A 22,589-nucleotide genomic window follows, 5' to 3' on the forward strand; every position below is an offset into this window, starting at 1 on the left:
CGGCGGGGGTTTCGCGGCGGGGGGATGCGGCGGCCGTAAGGAGCGTCGCGGCGGGGGGATGCGGCGGCCTGGAATCGCGGCTGGGTGGTTGCGGGCGCGAGCGTTGGGCGGGGAATCCCGGCTAGGTGCGTGCGGGCGACGGGATCCGCGGGAGGCAGGGGAGAGCGGGGGCAGTCTACAGATGACTCTTAATAGTTGTAGAGATGGTCTTGGGGACTATTCGCTTCCCAAATCTCTCCTCCACTTGCAAACTTGTAGTCGCAGCGCAAAACGGCTAGGGGCCCCCATCTCGTCCATCACCGCCCCCAAATTTCAATTTCCCGCACGCTCCTCCATCCTCACCTTCTCGCCGAAACCAGCCGCCGCCATGGGGGGCTTGCACAGCCGCGAGGACCTCGACCTATCCGACTCTAACTCCGAGGACGCTGAGTCCCGGGCTTCCGACAACTCCTCCGACTACGGCACGTCTCCCCCGGCCTCCGTCTCCTCCAAGTTAGCCAGCGGCGCAGGGGCGGCTACCCCTGCCTCCATCGACGCCATCGACCGCCACCTCCGCCAGCTCCACCTCAAGTACAACGAGCCCATCTCCCCGAACCCTAGCCCCGGGTCCACCCCCAGCGCTAACCCCACCGCGCTCAACGCCGTCAAACTCTACCTCCACATCGGCGGCTCCTCTCCCTCCACCAAGTGGATCGTCTCCGACCGCCTCGCTGTCGCCTCCTTCGTGCGCGCCGGTGTCGGCGAGGACGACGACGCCCCCGCCGTCGGCCGGCCGTGGTGCCTCGTCATGGGCTTGAAGATCCGGGCTAGGGTCGGGTTCGAGCTGCACCTCAAGGCCTTCCCCGTGCAGCGCCGGGTGGATTTCGTCGCCGACGGTGTATGGGCCCTCAAGGGATAGGCGAATGTTGTTGCGGGAGGGGAGCTGGCGTAGGTTTCGTAGAGACGGGGACGGAAGGGGCGCACGGACGATCAACGTGGGCACGAACGGTCCAGATTGGTCGAAGGCAGAACGCAAGGGAGGCAGGCTACCCTTACAGCCTTAATATAGTAGTATAGATTTCAAATAAAAAAAGAGAAATACTCTATAAATAGACAACAATCAGCTAGATCGACCTCTCTGCCACGTGCTCGACTAGGGCTGGAAACAAGCCGATCCACTCGGCTCAGTGCGGCTCGGTGGGTGACCGCGGCTCGCTCACTGCATGAGCACAAGGATGAGGCTCGACTCGACTCGAAGTTGGCTTACGAGCTGACTCGACTCGCGAGTCACACTTTATTAAATATAATTGCATTATATATTAAACTAGTAGTATTTAAATATAAAATATAGAATCATTATTTAATATTATGAGCAATTTAAAATTTGAATTATTATATATTTATCATTAAAGACAAAGAAATGAACTGATAATCCATTATATTTCTATAGATTGATTAATTCAGCACAATTGGCACAGTTCGCGGGCTGGCTCGCGAGCCAGAACGACTCGGCTCGGCTCACTTCACCGATGAGCCTAAAATTTAGGCTTGGCTTGGCTCCCTCGAGCCGAGCCGAGCTACTCCAAGATCGAGTTAGCCCGCGAGTCTTAAGCTTATTTTCTAGCCCTACGCTCGCACAGGTTGATTTCTTCGCGTACGTGTTAGGTGGCCGTGCATCTCGGCTTTGACGACGATGATATCTATAGCAGGCTAGATAAGAAGACCAAGACGACGTTTTAGGAGGTGTCTATAGTTCTAGGGCTAGTTTAGCAACTCCGTTTCTCCAAAGGATTTTGAGGAATGGAGCTAGCTAGCTCTTGGAAATTTAAATATTCTTCGTGATTCGTGGGAATTGAGAAAAGAAATAAGCTAATTTTTCACTCAATTCTCGAGAATCTGGAAGAGGATTTATGTTTTCATTCTAGCCACTCTAAAAAATCCTGAAGCCGATTCAAGTTTTCAAACTAATACTTAGCGTTGCAAACCCACGACACAATTTAATTCATTTTTAACTGTCGCAAATCTACCATAGAGATGTCCACGGTTGCTCTATGGATGAGGACCGTCCCCTCCTAATTTTCTTCCGCTACCGGGGCAGGATGCGAATACAGTATATAGCAGTTTTCAGAAAAAAAAAAGATTCACATTAATCACATCGTATTGCAGTACACTAATTCTCCAGCCCGTGCTGACGACGGCCGGCCTCACGAAAGACGGCCGCGTGCTTCTCCTCAACGGCATTCCCCCTCCCTCCTCCCGCGCACCCCGCGGCGCACTCCATCGTCTGCATGGCGTAGCCGATCAGCTGCGAGGCGCACCCTATCATGCAGTCCACGGGGTTCTCGACGCGCGCGGGGTCCGGGTCGGTCTCTCCAGCGCCATTGGCCATGGCGGCGAAGGTGATGGTGAGGAAGAGGAAGATGACAGTGGCATGACGGACAGCGGCCATCGCTGACTCGATCGCTGTTATCTATGGGTGATTTGCTAATTGTGATCCACAGGGTATCGCGGCAGCCGGGAAAGGGCGAAGGTTTTCTTTATATAGCTGGGGAAGTTAATGGGGTCACGCAAATCCGACACAGGACTTTTGTATGACTTCTTGGGCTGGACATAGGAGACGGATGCTTTGCCGGCAGGATGTCACCACGAACGTGTGGAGAGGAGTATGGAGGCAAGATGCTGGCCAGGTTGTGGCTGTAGCTAGTCCTGAAACTCTCGGGCCGTGCCTAAAGGGCCAGCCCGAGCACGGCCCGTGAAAAATGGAAAAAGGCCCAGTCCGACACGACTGGTTTATATCCGGGCTAGCACGGCACGAATTGCGGGCTGGGCCGTGCTCTAAATTTCGGTCCGTCGGCCCATCGTTGTGGGCCGTGTTCGTGCTGGCCCGGCACGGAAACAGCACGGTCCAGGCGTCGACCGCCATTTAATTAGGTTTAGCCGTTTAGGGTTCCCACTTCTCCCGTCTCCAATTTTCTCCTCGACTCCCCAGGCGTCGGCCGCCGCCATCCTGCCCATTCCATTCGTCTTCTCCACCAGCCGCCACTAGCCCACGCCACGATGCGCACCAGCGGCGAGCGGCCATCTCCATTCTCCCCAGGCGCCCAGCGGCGAGCGGCCATCTCCCCAGGTGCGCACGCCCAGCGGCCTTGCCAGCCTACCTGTCGGGCCACGCACCCACGCCCACGATGCGCAGAGCGCATCGCGCAGGCACGCACGCCCAGGCATGCGCCCAGCGGCCATCTCCGGATCTCCCCAGGCGCCCAACGGCCATCTCCCCAAGCGCCATCTTCCCAAGCGTCAGCCCAGTGGCCATCTCCCCAACGGCCATCTCCTGATCTCCCCACGGGCCACGGCGACCGAGACGCAGAGGCCGATGCGTGCTTATCGGGACTGCCCAAGCTCCATGCCCCCAGGCCCCAAGGTATGTGTCGTACTGCCGTGTGCGTTAGCGGCCCGAGGCCCGATGCGTCGCGTCGTCTTGGACTCTTGATCCTCATTGATGATGCGATTAATCAGGCAACAACAGCACTATTTGTGTACCCCTCAGCCCCTCTCGGTCTCGTCACTAACCAAACCACCAGCCCACCATTGAGCACTGACCAGCCACCATGGGAAGGAAGAGGGCAGCTGTTAAGAAGTCGTCTGTTAGTAGCAATCCTCCCCAACTCTCCCCAATCGTAGGAAATGCTGCTTTGGATAGTACTGGTACCAAATCTGCTGATAGGGTTCATGTTGAAGCTGAATCCTTTGTGGCCAGTGCCTTCTCCCCAGAAGATGTTGATGGTGATCATGTGCCAGTGCCACTACCCCGAAAATCTAAAGCCTCTGTTTCCAGGGCAGAGTGTTGGAATCATATGGATAAGCGGGAAATTGTTGAGAATGGTATAAAGAGTTTTATTGCTATATGTCATTATTGTAAAACTGAGTTGAGTGCAGATTCTGCTGGTGGAACTGGACATTTGAATCGTCACTTCAAATACAAATGCAATTGAATTTCTTACCCCTCAACTGCAGTCATACATTGCTGGTTATGTTATTCACCAAAGGTGTGTGTGCCATATCATAAACTTGGTTGTTCAGAATGGCATAACAGTTGTAAGTAAATTTTTGGAGAATATTTGTGCTGCTATTCAATTCATAACTAGTACCCCTCAAATGGTTACAAAGTTTGCTGAGTATTGCAAAGCAAATAGTATGAAACCTAGGAAATTTGGCCTTGATATGAAGATTAGATGGAATTCAAGCTACTTAATGCTTAAGAAACTAGAAGGTTATGAAAAAATTATTACTGTTTTTGTGAATGCTAATTCTCAGGATCTTGATTTGGTGCTAACTGAGGCTGATTGGTATATTGTGAGACATTTTAGAGAGTTTCTAATGCCCTTTTATGTAGCAACAAATGTTCTATCAGGTGTTTATTATCCAACTTCTTGTTTAGTGATTGATTATATCTGGTTAATTGCTGAATCATTTTCTAAACATAAATCTGATTCCCTCCTTAGAATTGTTGTTGCCCCAATGGAGGTAAAATTTCTGAAATACTTTGATAGAATATCTCATATATATTGCTTTGCAACTATTTTGGATCCTCGTAAGAAACTTGATGGTTTACAAACTGCCTTGGAAGGAATTGGTGACTTGCTAGATATGGATTACTCAGATGCCTTTAATCATGTAAAAGATGAATTATTTCGTGTGTTTGGCTTTTACTATAACAAATATGGTGAAAATGAGGTTTCATGTACTTTGCATGAGCCTGACACAGAAACTTCATTGACAGTCCACTTATGGAAGAGGTCCAAAGAAAAAGAAACTGCTACCTCATCATTAAGTCAAAGGTGGAATCCTAATGCTGAATTGAATCATTATCTGTCTACTAACTTTGTAGCCACTGATCGCACCTTAAAGGGTGATAAGGTAAAGTTACTTGAATGGTGGAGGGAATATAAGTACAATTTTCCAGTATTGTCTCATTTTGCTAGAGATATTCTTCTTGTTCCTGTTTCCACGGTTTCGTCTGAAGCAACATTTAGCACGATCGGGAGAATAATTGAAGAAAGAAGGTCTTCTCTTGCACCTGAGACAGTGGAGGCAATAACTTGCCTTAAAGATTGGAAGAGAGCAGATGATCGAAAGCAACATCAACTGGAAGATCCTGAGATTGAACAAGCTTTTGCTGATTTTAGCAATGATTAGTCATTAGTGTTACCTTCTCTTTTATCTAGTTCATGGTTAAATGTTATTGTAATATGGACTGGACATTAAGACTTGTGAGATGCGAACATTAATACTTATGCCGATCTGTACTCTTTTCCTTACAGAGGGAGCCCCTCACTGGGGGTGTATGGTTTTTAACGAGGCAGATCGAGGAATAAAATTTAGTTTCCCTCAAATCTTGTTGTGTTCACTGATTTAGTGAATGATGATGACCTGTAGTGATCCCTAGTGCTTAAATTCTGTTGTGTTCACTGATTTATTGTAATCTTGTTGTGTTCACTGCTTAAATTGCGTGTCGTGCCTGGGCCAGCACGGCCCGACAGAAGCCCGTCGTGCTTTAGGGACGTGCTGGGCCTTATTTCTACTCACCAGGTCCGGTAAGGCACGACCCGTTTCTATTTCGTGCTTGCTAAGCCCGACTAACTGAGGCTCGAAGCACGGCGGGCTCGTGCCGGGCCGGGCACGGCACGGCCCAAGTTGCAGCATTAGCTGTAGCACTGTCTGCTAGTTACGACCTTCCGAGGTCGGATCCACATGGGGCAAAGGGAGCGTGGAGTACCTCTTATACCTCATGTTCATTTACTAACCAAACCAGTTCTGTACTAGACCTTTTAGTGGGATCGGTCTAGTCATCATAACTCTCATTCTCTTTCTGATTCATTTCTTGCATCTATCAGTTCCATCTCATTCGTTTCAATGTCACCCGAACTAATCTGCATCGATGCCTCATTCTCGACGCTGCCCACCATTGTCACCTTCCCGACATGTGTTGTCGTTCGACCCCGACCCCTTCCTACGCCCCCACCCTGCGCGTCCTTGTTGTGATGTCGGCCCGTCCAGCAAGCCCGATCTCGCTCGTCGTGAAGAAGCGACCCATCGTCGACAGACTGTGAGCTTAGAAAACCAACGAGCTTGGTGCCTCCTTCCCAATAGCCCCCCACCGAGAAGATCTACATATCGACATTCAACAAGGCTATATATAGTTTTGATTTGGTCAACAAAAAAATCAGCGTTATGCTTGCTTCCTTTTGTTCATATAGTTTTCTTATTTGAACTTATATCGTATATTTATATGATACTTGAATTCTACGTAATACTAGTTTTTTACGGGCTTTCTTAATTTTCCCATATAGTTTTTTGGCTTTTTTGGCCCCATGAATTTTTTTCCTGCATCTGCTACTGTTCCGGGATCCTCGAGGTAATGACAAAAATAACATATGGTACTTCTGCTTCTAAGTCTTTCGTTCCTACTCCAAGGAGCAAGGAGGGTGAGATGAAGCCCGTTTCCGAAGATTTGGGCTGCACACCAAGCACTCGAAAGGGCGTCGTTAGGCTTTCCTCGCATCGTTATTCGTTAGACTGATGAATTAGATTTTCAAGAAAACTAGTATAGTGCATGTGTGCTGTAATGGCATAACAATTTGTATTTTGATGGTATAGTGCAACGACGATGGTATGACACACGATGGTACGACACACGAGGATGTACTCTTTCTAAAAAACAAATTTAAAAATAAAGTGGACCTTCCACACAAAAAATAAATTTTAAAATTAAAGTGGACATATGGCACACATATAACAGATATTAAACTATAGATATTACACTTTATCTTAGCTAAAAGGCCGAGAAAGATATGAGTTGAAAAGGAGACGTGTCCCTTCTTTATAGCTAACTCGGCAACTCATCCATCTTCAACTAGCGAGGTGGTACTATCCGGGAGCGCTATGTTCCGTGTGCTTCGTGTCGTATTGGGCTCGAGAGTTTTTTCACGACATATTTATGAGTTAATGACCCACGTCCCTTTACGACGCACGACGACGACAGGCCGTGAGTTAGATCAGAAAGAAGTACAAAGACTTTTTTTCAAAAGCAATAATGGTGAAAACCAAGTAAACTGATGCTTTACGTAGAGACTAGTACAATGCCTACGCGTTGTGACGACACATAAATATTCGATAAAATTTTAAGGGAAGATGGGGGTTAATATACAACGACAGAAGATTCTGGGTAAGGGCCACAGAGACAGAAAAAGAGATAATAAGTTGAGAGTTATACAACGGCAACAACAAAGAGGCGGAGGAATCCAAGCAAGAGATAAGACTTATCGTACGTGGTTGGTTTGTCAGACGAGAAGCGGGTGATGCAGGACGACAGTAGAAACTATTACTTATGTGTTTCGTGCGTGACGCGGGACGACCATCCAAACTATTTTATCTAGTTTGTTAGGCGAGGTGTGGGGAGGAGAACAGACTTATGTGTTTCGTGCATGACGCAAGACGACCATCGAAAGTGGTGTTTTGTAGGAGTAGAGATATTGGAGGATAAAAGCAGCAAAACTAAAAGTCCCTGTTCGATAAGGAGGAGGGAGGTACTAGGGAGAAAGACCCCAAAACATTTTCTAAGAAAACATCAATTGTGCTGCTAGCAGGCACTAGCCCAAAAAGAAGTTGTTCGGAGAGGGAGGAGGATAAATAGAAAGAAGAGAAGGAGAAAACAACAGACTTGCCTTCTTGAGCAAAGCTATTTGTTGGGTTCTAACAGGTGGGAAGCAAACACTTGGAAACAGTTAGGGAAAAATAGTGACGCGATCAAGGAACTATAGCTCTCAATATCTTGTCAAGTGTGTCCCATCCGAGTTCCGGACAAGGGTATTTATAGGGTAACCAAGGGCATGGGCCTAAGGTACATGCATGCCCTCGGTACATTTTCGAAATATATTGTACAATTAGGTAATTAAAAAACAGTGCAGACCCAGTCCTAATTACACACATTAATTTACCCACTGCCATGGTAACGATTTAGTCAGGACCGATAGGTGGACCTGCCACACCTAGTGAAAGGCCCAACAGGTCCTCGTTACCTAGTGTTGGTTTTCAAGTTCCATTTCTCAGGGTCTTTGCTGCGAGGTCTCCACATGCATCCCTTTAGTTTGCCCTCTGGCTTCAAGTTGTGGGGAAGGCAACACCTTCACACAAGGCAGGGTCCTCTCCTTGATCTACGTGGTCTGCACTAGAGGAGGCGGCCATCACAGACGTCAAAACACTCTGGAGCCTTCGGGCTCGAAAGTGTGAATCCCCCGCTGTGGCCCTAGCCTGGGCTTGTGGAGTTATCGCGTCGAGGGAGGGGACTTTGTTCCATGCCAAGGGAGCACAAACTTTGTGAATCCCCCATCTTTGGGTCCTGTTCAAGGTCTTTGGTCCCTGCATTCTAAAAGGGAAATGTGCCTTTGGGCCATTTCTAAGTGTTTTGGTGTTTAACTACCCAACACACCACTTTGATCTAACATTATTCATATGAGTATGAGCAAAGGTGTTTAGAAATCAAATTGAAGCAATCAAGTCCAAAAGAGCACAAACATGGACCTAAAATATGCAACTTTGTGGAAAATAACAAAAGTATGTTTTAGGATTGAGTTTGGGCATATTGCAAATCCTTATGAAAAGGAATTAAAAAGGTATGGTTCCTACAGTTAGTAAATTGTTTTAGTTACTAATTATGTTTGTCTAAGTGCCAGAGAACCTCTCAAAAGAGTCAAAAGAAGTTGGAAAAGTTTGGCTCAAAAGAGCCAAACTTAGCCAGTCTAGGAATCACTAGAGTGTCCGGTGAGTCTGTCCGGTGAGGCGTACGACTGAAGATACTGTCCTCGGGATTTTAAATTATAAAATTCACCGGACAGTGAACATTGCACTGTCAGATGCACCGAACATGGACTCCAACGGCTCTCCCCACCGCGCGAACGCCAGCCGCTAGCGGCTAGCTAACATGGTAGTTGTCCGGTGGTGTACCAGACTGTCTAGTGTCATGCCTGAAAAGGAAACCGCACATTCAGATCGTCGGGCGACCATTGGCGACCGGGATTCTAGTGGTGCACCGGACTGTTTGGTGAGCTCACAGACAGGGAAGTTTTTCAACTTCCCTGTGGAGAAGGCAAGGCTCCCTTAGCCCTTGGGGCTATTAAAGAGGTCCTTGGGTGTCTCTACCAGGACACCAAGCATCCCTAGAACACACTATAACTCCGAGACTCCATGAACAAGTTGTTTGAAGTGTTTGAGAGATTTGAGCGTGTTTCTGAGCTGCAACTCCATCGTTTTTGTTCTTGCACTCTCTCTTTGGCTTATGTGCGTGTTGTTGTTGTGATTGTGCTCTTGCGTGTGTATTCTACTCCCTCCCTGACTCCGTTTTTTATTGAGATCACTTGTGTAAGGCATGAGCAACTCCAACGTGTGGAGATTCCTCACAAACGAGATTAAGTTATAAGGAAGACATATGTGGCACCCAAATTTGATCTTTGGATCACTTGAGAGGGGTTGAGTGCAACCCTTGACCAAACAGGTCACCACAACGTGGAGTAGTGAAAGGGAAATGTGCCCTTGGGCCATTTCTATAATGTTTTGGTGATTAAGTGTCCAACACATAGTGAGTGAGTTGTTATGTGCTAAACAAGCAAGAAGTGCAAATCATATAACAAGGTATGTTTCTAGACTTAGTAATTTGTTTTTGTATACTAATGTATTTGTCTAAGTGTTAGAAACAGAGCAGAGAAGAAAAGAAACAAATTTGAAAAGACTTGACTGTGTGCAGCCAAACAGTAGCTCTGGTCAGGTGCACCAGACTGTCCGGTGGTGCACCGAACAGTGTCCGGTGCGCCAGGCTGGTCCGCGGTGAACTCGCCGCTCTCGGGTTTCGACGGCGGCGTACGGCTATAATTCACTGGACTGTCCGGTGGTGCACCAGACTGTCTGGTGAGCCAACGGCCGCCAACGCCAACGATCGGTTGGGCACACCAGACTGTCCGGTGTGCACCGGACAGTGTCCGGTGCGCCAACCGATCCCGAGGACCAATGGTCGGCTGCTCTTCGTATGGAAAGAAATCGAGCACCGAACATGAACAGTAGTTGTCCGGTGGTGCACCGGACTGTCCGGTGCACCACTCGACAGAAGGCAAGATTGGCCTTCCAAGTTGGTCTTCAATGGCTCCTAGCTGCCTTGGGGCTATAAAAGGGACCCCTAGGCGCATGGAGGAGTCATCCAAGCATTCACTAAGTATTCTAAGGCATCCAGACTCTGCTCCCACGCATTCTCTTTGTTGTGTTAAAGAATAGAGCTCCATTCGAGTCGCGAACTCCCTGTGTTGTCATTTGAGCTCGAGTCTTCACTTGTGTGCGTTGGTGTGCTGCGTATTTGAGTCTTGCGTGTGTTGCTTCTCCCAACCTTAATCCGTGCCTTCATTGTGATCCTTGTTGTAAGGGCGAGAGACTCCAAGTTGTGGAGATTCCTCACAAATAGGAAAATACTCTAAGGAAAATATCGTGGTATTCAAGTTGATCATCGGATCACTTGAAAGGGGTTGAGTGCAACCCTCGTCCATTGGGATGCCACAACATGGAAGTAGGCAAGTGTTACTTGGCCGAACCACAGGATAAAAATCGTGTGTCTTGTGTTGATCTCTCTATGATTGTTTGTGTTCACAAGAACTCGCTTTAAGCTACTTAGCCGTACTAACACTCATAACTAAGTTTTGTGGCCATTAGTGTTTGATTTTTACAGGATCACCTATTCACCCCCCTCTAGGCGCTCTCAATTGGTATCAGAGTCGTACTCTTCATCTAAGGGACTAACCGCCCGAAGAGATGGATCCTAAGGGAAAGGGGATGGTGGTCAATGACAAGGAGTCCATCTTCAACGAGCCAAGAGATGACAAGCCCACTGACTCAGGCTCGAGTCACAAGAAGAAGGACGGGAAGAAGAAGAGGTGCATCAAGAAGATCATCTACTACGACAGCGATGCATATTCTTCTTCACCAAGAGACAACGACGACGACTCTTCGTCGAAAAAGAAAACGGTTAATCAAAACTACTCTTTTGACTATTCTCACATGCCATACAATTCGAATGCACATTTACTTTCTATTCCTCTAGGAAAACCTCCACACTTTGATGGAGAGGACTACTCATTTTGGAGTCATAAATTACGTAGTCATCTATTTTCTCTCCATCCTAGCATTTGGGAAATAGTGGAAAATGGAATGCATTTCGATAGTACGGATAACCCTGTGATTATTAATGAGCAAATCCATAAGAATGCCCAAGCTACTACTGTGTTGTTAGCATCTCTTTGCAGGGACGAGTATAATAAAGTAAGTGGCTTGGACAACGCCAAGCAAATCTGGGACACCCTCAAGATCTCACATGAGGGAAATGATGCTACAATGATCACCAAAATGGAATTGGTGGAAGGCGAGCTAGGGAGATTCGCCATGATCAGGGGAGAAGAGCCAACACAAACCTACAACAGGATCAAGACCCTGGTCAACAAGATTAGAAGCTATGGAAGCACAAGATGGACGGATCACGACGTCGTCCGACTCATGCTCAGGTCCTTTACAGTTATTGACCCCATCTTGTGAATCTTATCCGTGAAAATCCCAGGTACACAAAGATGACGCCCTAGGAGATACTCGGAAAATTTGTAAGTGGGTGCATGATGGTTAAGGAGGCAAGGTATGTAGATGACGCCTTAAAAGACCCTCTGCCCGTCTACGAGCCGCAGCCCGTTGCGCTCAAGGCAACTAGCAGCAAGGAGGCACTTCCAAGCAAGGTAGCTCAAGTGGAGGCTGTCGACCTCAACGAAGATGAGATGGCGCTTATCATCAAGCGCTTCAAGACCGCACTTAAAGGACACAAGGAGTACCCCCAACAAGAACAAAACAAAGGGAAAGCGCTCCTGCTTCAAATGCGGTAAGACTGGTCACTTTATTGCAAATTGTCCCGATTATGATAATGACCAGGAATAAGAAAAGTATGGGAAGAGAGAGAAGAAGAAGGTTTACAAGAAGGCGAAGGGCGAGGCGCACCTTGGAAAAGAATGGGATTCGGACTGCTCTTCATCCGACTCCGACGATGAAGGACTGGCAGCCTCAGCCTTCAACAAGTGTTCGCTCTTCCCCAACGAACGTCACACTTGCCTCATGGCTAAGGAGAAGAAGGTACGTATTCAAGATTCCCCGAAGTACTCTTCTTCTAGTGATGAGGAATCCGATGATGAAGTAGATTACTCTAGTTTATTTAAAGGTTTAGATAGAGCCAAAGTAGAGAAAATTAATGAATTAATTGATGCTCTAAATGAAAAAGATAGACTGCTAGAAAAGCAAGAGGACATATTGTATGAGGAACATGACAAATTTGTAAGTGTGCAAAAATCTCTTGCTCCAGAAATTAAAAGAAATGAAATGTTATCCTCTGAGTAGTCTACTTGCCATGAATCTATTTCTAGTTTAAAGAATTTAAATAATGATTTGAATGCTAAACTAGAGGAAGCTAGTAAAATAAGTTCATGTGTAGAGCATGTTGTCATTTGTAATAGATGTAAGGATTTTGATGAAAATGCTTGTGATGAACATATTATTGCTATTACTAAATTGAATGATGAGGTGGCAAGTCTTAATGCTCAACTTAAGCCTTGCAAAAGTGATTTTGATAAATTAAAGTTTGCTAGGAAAATGTGCAATGAACCCACTACTGTTTTTATTGCTTGCAACACTTCTTTTATTCTTTCATGTAAGAATGCAAAAGTAGTGGCTAGGAAGTTGGGATCCAAATGCAAGGGAGACAAAACTTGCATATGGGTTCCAAAAACTATTTTGACTAACCTTGTAGGACCCAACAAGAGTTGGGTACCTAAAACTCAAGCTTAAATTCCTTGCAGGTTTATGCATCTAGGGGCTCAAGCTGGATTATCGACAGTGGATGCACAAACCACATGACGGGGGAGAAGAAGATGTTCACCTCCTACGTCAAGAACAAGGATTCCCAGGATACGATTATATTTGGAGATGGGAATCAAGGCAAGGTCAAGGGTTTGGGAAAGATAGCCATCACCAACGAGCACTCCATATCAAATGTATTTCTAGTAGAGTCGCTTGGTTACAACCTTCTATCTGTAAGTCAATTGTGTCACATGGGTTACAATTGTCTTTTTACAAACGTTGATGTATCTGTTTTTAGAAGGAGTGATGGTTCATTAGCTTTTAAGGGTGCATTAGACGGCAAACTCTACTTAGTTGATTTTTCGAAAGAGGAGGCCGATCTAGATGCATGCTTAATAGCTAAGACTAGTATGGGCTGGCTGTGGCATCGGCGTCTAGCACATGTTGGGATGAAGAACCTTCATAAAATTCTAAAGGGAGAACATGTGTTAGGACTAACCAATGTTTGTTTCGAGAAAGATAGACCTTGTGCAGCTTGCCAGGCAGGGAAACAGGTGGGAAGCACTCATCACAACAAGGATGTGATGACAACATCAAGACCACTGGAGCTTCTTCACATGGACCTCTTCGGACCCGTCGCCTACCTTAGCATAGGGGGAAGTAAGTATGGTCTTGTAATTGTTGATGACTTTTCCCGCTTCACTTGGGTATTCTTTTTGCAGGATAAATCAGAAACCCAAGGGACCCTAAAGCGCTTTCTAAGGAGGGCTCAAAACGAATTTGAGCTAAAGGTGAAAAAGATAAGAAGCGACAACGGGTCCGAGTTCAAGAATCTGCAAGTGGAAGAGTATCTTGAGGAGGAAGGCGTCAAGCACGAATTCTCTGCTCCCTACACACCACAGCAAAACAGTGTGGTAGAGAGGAAGAATAGGACGCTTATCGACATGGCGAGAACGATGCTTGGAGAGTTCAAGACGCCCGAGCGGTTTTGGTCGGAAGCTGTGAACACAGCTTGCCACGCCATAAACCGGCTCTACCTACATCGCCTTCTCAAGAAGACTTTGTATGAACTCCTTACCGGTAACAAACCCAATGTTTCTTACTTTCGTGTATTTGGGAGCAAATGTTAAATTCTGGTGAAGAAAGGTAGACATTCTAAATTTGCTCCCAAGGCAGTAGAAGGGTTTTTACTAGAGTATGACTCAAATACAAAGGCGTATAGAGTCTTCAACAAATCATCGAGTTTAGTTGAAATCTCTAGCGATGTTGTATTTGATGAGACTAATGGCTCTCCAAGAGTGCAAGTTGATCTTGATGACATAGATGAAGATGATGTTCCGACGGCCGCAATGCGCACGATGGTGATAGGTGATGTGCGACCACAGGAACAACAAGAGAAAGATCAACCATCTTCCTCCACTATGGTGCATCCTCCAATTCAAGACGGTGAACAGGTGCCTCAAGAAGAGGGACAGGATCAAGGGGGAGCACAGGAAGAACAAGTGATGGAGGAAGAAGCACCATGGGTCCCTCCAACCAAAGTCCGAGCGACGATCCAAAGAAATCACCCCGTCGATCAGATTCTAGGTGACATAAGCAAGGGAGTAACAACTTGCTCATGTTTAGCTAATTTTTGTGAGCGTTACTCGTTTGTCTCTTCTATTGAGCCTTTCAGGGTAGAAGAGGCCTTGCAGGATCTGGACTGGGTGTTGGCCATGGAGGAAGAGCTCAACAACTTCAAGAGGAATGAAGTTTGGAGCCTGGTGCCACGTCCAAAGCAAAATGTTGTGGGAACCAAGTGGGTGTTCCGCAACAAGCAAGACGAGCACGGGGTGGTGACAAGAAACAAGGCTCGACTTGTGGAAAAAGGTTATGCCCAAGTCGCAGGTTTAGATTTCGAGGAGACTTTTGCTCTTGTGGCTAGGCTAGAGTCTATTCAAATTTTATTAGCCTATGCCGCTCACCACTCTTTCAAGCTGTTTCAAATAGACGTAAAGAGCGCTTTCCTCAACGGGCCAATCAAGGAGGAGGTATACGTGGAACAACCCCCTGGCTTTGAGGATGACAGGTACCCCGACCATGTGTTCAAGCTCTCTAAGGCGCTCTATGGACTTAAGCAAGCCCCAAGAGCATGGTATGAATGCCTTATAGATTTCTTAATTGCTAACACTTTCAAGGTTGGGAAAGCCGATCCCACTCTTTTTACTAAGACTTGTGATGGTGATCTTTTTGTGTGCCAAATTTATGTCGATGGCATAATATTTGGTTTTACTAATCAAAAGTCTTGTGAGGAGTTTAGTAGGGTGATGACTCAAAAGTTCGAGATGTCGATGATGGGCGAGTTGACCTACTTCCTTGGGTTCCAAGTGAAGCAACTCAAGGACGACACCTTCCTCTCCCAAACGAAGTACACTCAAGATCTTCTCAAGAGGTTTGGGATGAAGGACGCTAAGCCCGCGAAGACACCGATGGGAACCGACGGGCATGTCGACCTCAACAAAGGAGGCAAGTCCATTGATCAAAAGGCATACCGGTCTATGATAGGTTCCTTGCTTTATTTATGTGCTAGTAGACCAGACATTATGCTAAGTGTATGCATGTGTGCTAGATATCAATCCGACCCCAAGGAAAGTCACCTTGTGGCTATTAAGCGAATTCTTAGATATTTAGTTTCTACGCCTTGCTTCAGGATCTAGTATCCAAAGGGGTCTACCTTTGACTTGATTGGATACTCAGACTCCGATTATGCCGGGTGTAAGGTAGATAGGAAGAGCACATCGGGGACATGCCAATTTCTAGGAAGATCCCTGGTGTCCTAGAGTTCAAAGAAACAAACATCCGTTGCCCTATCCACCGTCGAGGCCGAGTATGTTGCCGCAGGACAGTGTTGCGCACAACTACTTTGGATGAGGCAAACCCTCCGGGACTTTGGCTACAATCTGAGCAAAGTCCCACTCCTATGTGACAATGAGAGTGTAATATGCATGGCGGATAATCATATTGAACACAGCCGCACTAAGCACATAGACATCCGGCATCACTTCCTAAGAGACCACCAGCAAAAGGGAGATATCGAGGTGTACCATATTAGCACCGAGAACCAGCTAGCTGATATCTTCACCAAGCCGTTGGATGGGAAAACTTTTTGCAGGTTGCGTAGTGAGCTAAATGTCTTAGATTCACGTAACTTGGATTGATCTAGAGCATACATGTGTTTTATGCCTTTGATCATGTTACTTTGAAGCATTTACATTAATTGTCGTATGTTTGTGGTGCTCAAGTTGTACATGACCTCCCCGGACCTCACAAGTCCATATGCAAATGGTGCACATATTTATGGGAGAAGTGCTACAACTTGACCCTTTGAGACTAACCTTTGTGTTTGAGTATACTTGATGTAGTCTCAAAGGTGCATTGAAAGGGAAAGGTGAACTTGGACCATGCAAAGACTTCCACTGCACTCTGGTATTAGTGTACTCACCTCCAAGTTCATACTTATTCTCTCATTGCCTTTTTGCTCTTAATTGACATTTTTGGTGAGGCAATGGGGTTAAAGGGCCAAAAATGATCCTGTTTTGGTGCTTAATGCCAAAGGGGGAGAAATTAAGGCCAAAGCAAATGGATCAGCCAACCACTTGAGAATTTTGAAAATAGTAGAGTTAGAATTTGATTTTGTCAAATTACTCAAATTGCAAAATTTGGTCTCTTATGGGGGAGAATTTTTTATTATGGGAAAAGGGGGAGTTTTTGGTACTTGATCAATTTTTCTATTGGAATATCTCTTGATTTGCCCAAACAAGTGTGTTTGACTTAGAGATAGGAAAAAGGATTTGATTTACAAAAACAAACCAAGTGGTGGCAAAGAATGATCCAAATATGTCAAATCTTGTGCAAAAACAATTTGGTCTTCAATTGCATTGATGTTGCACTTCTTTTGTTGCTTTTTGTTGTGTTGGCATAAAATCACCAAAAAGGGGGAGATTGAAAGGGAAATGTGCCCTTGGGCCATTTCTATAATGTTTTGGTGATTAAGTGTCCATCACATAGTGAGTGAGTTGCTATGTGCTAAACAAGCAAGAAGTGCAAATCATATAACAAGGTATGTTTCTAAACTTAGTAATTTGTTTTTGTATACTAATGTATTTGTCTAAGTGTTAGAAACAGAGCAGAGAAGAAAAGAAACAAATTTAAAAAGACTTGGCTGTGTGCAGCCAAACAGCAGCTCTGGTCAGGTGCACCGGACAGTGTCCGGTGCGCCTGGCTGGTCCGCGGTGAACTCGCCGCTCTCGGGTTTCGACGGTGGTGTACGGCTATAATTCATTGGACTGTCCGGTGGTGAACCGGACTATCTGGTGAGCCAACAGCCGCCAGCGCCAACGGTCGGCCGCGCAATCTTCGCGCGACACGTGGTCGCGCCAACGGTCGGTTGGGCACACCGGACTGTCCGGTGTGCACCGGACAGTGTCCGATGCGCCAACCGATCCCGAGGACCAACGGTCAGCTGCTCTTCGTATGGAAAGAAATCAAGCACCGGACATGAACAGTAGCTGTCCGGTGGTGCACCGGACTGTCCGGTGCACCACTCGACAGAAGGCAAGATTGGCCTTCCAAGTTGGTCTTCAACGGCTCCTAGCTGCCTTGGGGCTATAAAAGGGACCCCTAGGCACATGGAGGAGTCATCGAAGTATTCACTAAGTATTCTAAGGCATCCACACTCTGCTCCCGCGCATTCTCTTTGTTGTTGTTTAAATAATTGAGCTCCATTCGAGTCGCGAACTCCCTGTGCTGTCATTTGAGCTCGAGTCTTCACTTGTGTGCGTTGGTGTGCTGCGTATTTGAGTCTTGCGTGTGTTGCTTCTCCCAACCTTACTCTGTGCCTTCATCGTGATCCTTGTTGTAAGGGCGAGAGACTCCAAGTTGTGGAGATTCCTCGCAAACGGGAAAATACTCTAAGGAAAATACCGTGGTATTCAAGTTGATCATCGGATCACTTGAAAGGGGTTGAGTGCAACCATCGTCCATTGGGACGCCACAACCTAGAAGTAGGCAAGTGTTACTTGGCTGAACCACGGAATAAAAATCTCGTGTCTTGTGTTGATCTCTCTGTGATTGTTTGTGTTCACAAGAACTCGCTTCAAGCTACTTAGCCGTACTTACACTCATAACTAAGTTTTATGGCTATTAGTGTTTGATTTTTACAGGATCACCTATTCACCCCCCTCTAGGTGCTCTCAAGTAGGCATTGCCCAAACCATGGTAAAAATGTTGTGTCTCTTGTCTCTTTACTTTTTTGCGATTATCGTCTTCTTGAATTCTCATATTCACTTGGAATATTGCTCCTAGTTTAATACTCATCCCAAGAGAGCAATCAAGTGAAGAGTTCTCATCTCCCTTCTCTCTACTCTCAAACTTGGTTTTATTAACACTAACCTATACTATAGGCTGTCACACCCAGTTTTGGAAGGCAAACCGAATGCGAACCATGTATGTGTCAGGATCAGAAACTCACGTACACATCGATTACATAATTGGAAATCATCACACATTGCTCAAAGTAAATAGCAGAAATAGTACTTTATTACATCAAGATGTCCAAGACATCAACAGAGTCGTTGACATAACATTGTCATTAATATTATCAAAGTGCGGAATACGAAACATAGTAGATAAGGCCTTCACAGACAGTTGATTGGGGGTTTGCCACTAACATAACTAGAACTCGTCGTAGTCCTGGAACTCCTCAGAGTCCTCCATGTGGACTGCATCTCTTGAGCACTAAATACGGTGGGGACAACATGGGGTGGGGTGGTTTTTAAAGCAAGGGTGAGTACACATCAACGTACTCAGCAAATGTCCCATTTGGCTAAAGTGGACTAGTTGTACGTGGAGTTAAGGTTAAAGCAGTTGCTTTTAGTTGGTCAAGTATTTATTACTAATGGTAGAGCCAAGTTTTAGTAATAAACTCAGTTGTTACCCAAAAGTACTCCCTCCAAGAGGAAATACCAGAGACCAGAGTTATAACCATCAATAATATTAGTCATCATCATAGAAGTATCCAAAGTTCTTCTAATCAAAGAGGATCCCAAGGCTGCTCTTAACCATGAGCACGGCTGATATACCAGTTTCTAACACTCTACAGAGGTTGCACGCTTCCCCACGAGTCGTGATCCCTTCCCAGCCTGGGTTGTACAGACCCGATCTTCACTACCGAGGTGAATGGCAAGGGATACACTACATAGTCTTTACAAAGATTCCCCAGAGGTTATAGCCGCCTGTTAGTTTCTCCAGTTTGATAAACACAGTACTTCTCCCCACGGGAAGGGAGACTAACAAAACCAAATCGAAAGAACCTCGGCAACCAGCCTCCGCAGAGCAAGTACTGTGCCCGGACCCCATTAATGGCCCTTCGATGAAGCCAACTACACCTCAAGTTCCTCTAATTAATCAGCTAAGGGCGTCCCATTCCACCCTCATGGTTGCACTGTTATCCTGGGTGGTCACTCAATGAACAGGTCCTTACGGAGTGGTACTCAGGAAATAGCCTGAGTCCCCTCAAGTATCACAAAATCATCATCGGGATAACATCATTGTATCATAAATATTCACATCATGTTCGTTGATTAAGTTAAAGCAATAGCATAAAGCTAACCATAGTAACCCAAAAAGGTAACAAGGATAAAGTAAGTACATGAGAGCACCTAGAGGGGGGTGAATAGGTGATCCTGTAAAAATCAACAACTAATAGCCACGAAACTCGGTTATAGAGATGTTCTTGCGAACACACAAGTAATCACAGAAAAGCAATCACAAGAGACACGTGAGTTTATCCCGTGGTTCGGCCAAGTAACACTTGCCTACTTCCACGTTGTGGCGTCCCAATGGACGAGGGTTGCACTCAACCCCTTTCAAGTGATCCAATGATCAACTTGAATACCACGGTGTTCTTCTATCTTAGACTTTCTCCCGTTTGCGAGGAATCTCCACAATTTGGAGCCTCTCGCCCTTACAATTGATGATCACAAAGAAGCACGAAAGTAAGGGAGGGGAGAGCAACACACACAAGACTCAAAGCGAGAGCACAATCACGCACACAAGTCACAACTCGAGCTCAAAACACAACACAAGGAGTTCTCAACTCAAATGAAGCTCAAGTCACTATCTCAAAGAATCAAATGCGTGAGAATGGAGTCTTGGAGTCTTAGGATATTTCTTGTAAGCTTGGGTTGCTCCTCCAAGCGCCTAGGGGACCCTTTTATAGCCCCAAGGCAGCTAGGAGTCGTTGGAGGCCAACAAGGAAGGCCAAAGTTTCCTTCTGTCGGGTGGTGCATCGGACAGTCCGGTGCACCACCGGACAGTCACTGTAGCATGTCTGGTGCGGATCTCCTTCCTAAATTGGCGCAGATGACCGTTGCAGTGTCGTGGCAGTTGGCACACCGGACAGTCCGGTGCCCCCTGCCGACCGTTGGCGCGGGCCACGCGTCGCCCGCGGATTGCGCGGCCGACCGTTGCGCTGGCGGCCTTTGGCTCACCAGACAGTCTGGTGCACCACCAGACAGTCTGGTGAATTATAGTCGTACGCCACCAAACTTTCCCGAGAGTGGCCAGTTCGCCGGAAGCTAGCCTGGCGCACTGGACACTGTCCGGTGCACCACCGGACAATCCGGTGTGCCAGACTGAGCTGAGTGTTGGCTGCTTAGAGCCAAGTCCTTTTCTTCTTCTCTTTTCTCTGTTTCTAGCACTTATACAAAACATGTTAGTACTCAAAACAATGTACTAAGTCTAGAAACGTACCTTGTTACATGATTTGCACCTTTTGCTTGTTTGGCACATTATATCTCACTCACTATGTGTTGGACACTTAATCAGCAAAACAATATAGAAATGGCCCAAGGGCACATTTCCCTTTCAATCTCCCCCTTTTTGGTGATTTATGCCAACACATTAAAAAGCAATGCAAAACATGCAACGTTGATTCAAATTGAAGACCAAATTGTTTTTGACTCTAATTGGTCATATTTGGATCATTCTTTGCCACCACTTGGTTTGTTTTTGCAAATCAAATTCATTTTCCTATCTCTAAGTCAAACTCACATGTTTGGGCATAAAGAGAGATATTCCAAAAGTGAAATTGAACAAGATCCAAAAACTCCCCCTTTTTCCCATAATCATAAATTCTCCCCACAAGGGACCAAATTTTGCAATAAGAGTATTTTGGCAAACCAAAAATTCTAACTCTACTATTTTCAAAATTTCTCAAGTGGTAGCTGATCCATTTGCTTTGGCCTTTATTTCTCCCCCTTTGGCATCAAGCACCAAAACGGGATCATTTTTTGCCCTTTAACCCCATTGCCTCACCAAAAATGTCAATTAAGAGCAAAAAGGCGATAGGAGCATAAGAATGAACTTGGAGGTGAGTACACTAGTACCGGAGTGCAGTGGAAGTCTTTGCATGGTCCAAGTTCACCTTTCTCTTTCAATTCACCTTTGAGACTACATCAAGTAAACTCAAGCACAAATGTTTGTCTCAAAGGGTCAAGTTGTAGCACTTCTCCCCCTAAATATGTGCATCATTCACACATGGACTTGTGAGGTCCGGGGATCCCTTGCACACCTTGAGCACAACAAATCTCATAGATGCATAAAATAACTTGATCAAAGGCATAAAACACATGTATGATATAAATCAATCCAAGTTACGCAAATCTAAGACATTTAGCTCACTACGCAGCCTGCAAAAGGTTTTCTCATCTAAGGGCTTGGTAAAGATATCGGCTAGCTGGCTCTCGGTGTTAATGTAGAACACTTCGATATCTCCCTTTTGCTGGTGGTCTCTCAAAAAGTGATGCCGGATGTATATGTGCTTAGTGCGGCTGTGTTCAACAGGATTATCTGCCATGCGGATTGCACTCTCATTGTCACATAGGAGGGGGGACTTTACTCAGATTGTAGCCAAAGTCCCAGAGGGTTTGCCTCATCCAAAGTAGTTGCGCGCAACACTGTCCTGCGGCAACATACTCGACTTCAGTGGTGGATAGGGCAACAGAGGTTTGTTTCTTAGAATTCCAAGACACCAGGGACCTTCCTAGGAATTGGCACGTCCCTGATGTACTCTTCCTATCAACCTTGCATCCAGCATAATCGGAGTCTGAGTATCCAATCAAGTCAAAGGTAGACCCCTTTGGATACCAGATCCCGAAGCAAGGCGTAGCAACTAAATATCTAAGAATTCACTTAACGGCCACAAGGTGACATTCCCTTGGATCGGATTGAAATCTAGCACACATGCATACGCTAAGCATAATATCCGGTCTACTAGCACATAAATAAAGCAATGACCCTATCATAGACCGGTACGCTTTTTGATCAACGGACTTACCTCCTTTGTTGAGGTCGACGTGTCCGTCGGTTCCCATTGGTGTCTTTGCGGGCTTGGCGTCCTTCATCCCAAACCGCTTGAGAAGATCTTGAGTGTACTTCGTTTGGGAGAGGAAGGTGCCATCCTTGAGTTGTTTCACTTGGAACCCAAGAAAGTACGTCAACTCGCCCATCATCGACATCTCAAATTTTTGTGTCATCACCCTACTAAACTCCTCGTAAGACTTTTGATTAGTAGAACCAAATATTATGTTATCAACATAAATTTGGCACACAAAAAGGTCACTGTTACAAGTCTTAGTGAAAAGAGT

At 46.0% G+C, this 22,589-nt stretch overlaps 1 protein-coding gene and 1 pseudogene across 1 annotated transcript; both read right to left on the minus strand.

Moving 5' to 3' along the window:
- Positions 1-1,981: 1,981 nt before the first annotated feature.
- Positions 1,982-2,491, minus strand: LOC100276120 (uncharacterized). Its single transcript, NM_001149987.2, has one exon. The coding sequence runs from the start codon at positions 2,426-2,428 to the stop codon at positions 2,150-2,152; it is 279 nt and encodes a 92-aa protein (NP_001143459.2). The 5' UTR covers positions 2,429-2,491; the 3' UTR covers positions 1,982-2,149.
- A 4,221-nt stretch (positions 2,492-6,712) lies between these two features.
- LOC111590435 (uncharacterized) lies at positions 6,713-6,832 on the minus strand (annotated as a pseudogene).
- Between the last annotated feature and the right edge of the window lie 15,757 nt (positions 6,833-22,589).

This window comes from Zea mays, chromosome 10 (assembly GCF_902167145.1).
Source record: "Zea mays cultivar B73 chromosome 10, Zm-B73-REFERENCE-NAM-5.0, whole genome shotgun sequence".
In the NCBI taxonomy this organism is placed as follows: Eukaryota; Viridiplantae; Streptophyta; class Magnoliopsida; order Poales; family Poaceae; genus Zea; species Zea mays.

Excerpts from the sequence above, each read along its gene's own strand:
- LOC100276120 (NM_001149987.2), bottom strand. The coding sequence starts at position 2,428 with ATGGCCGCTGTCCGTCATGCCACTGTCATCTTCCTCTTCCTCACCATC.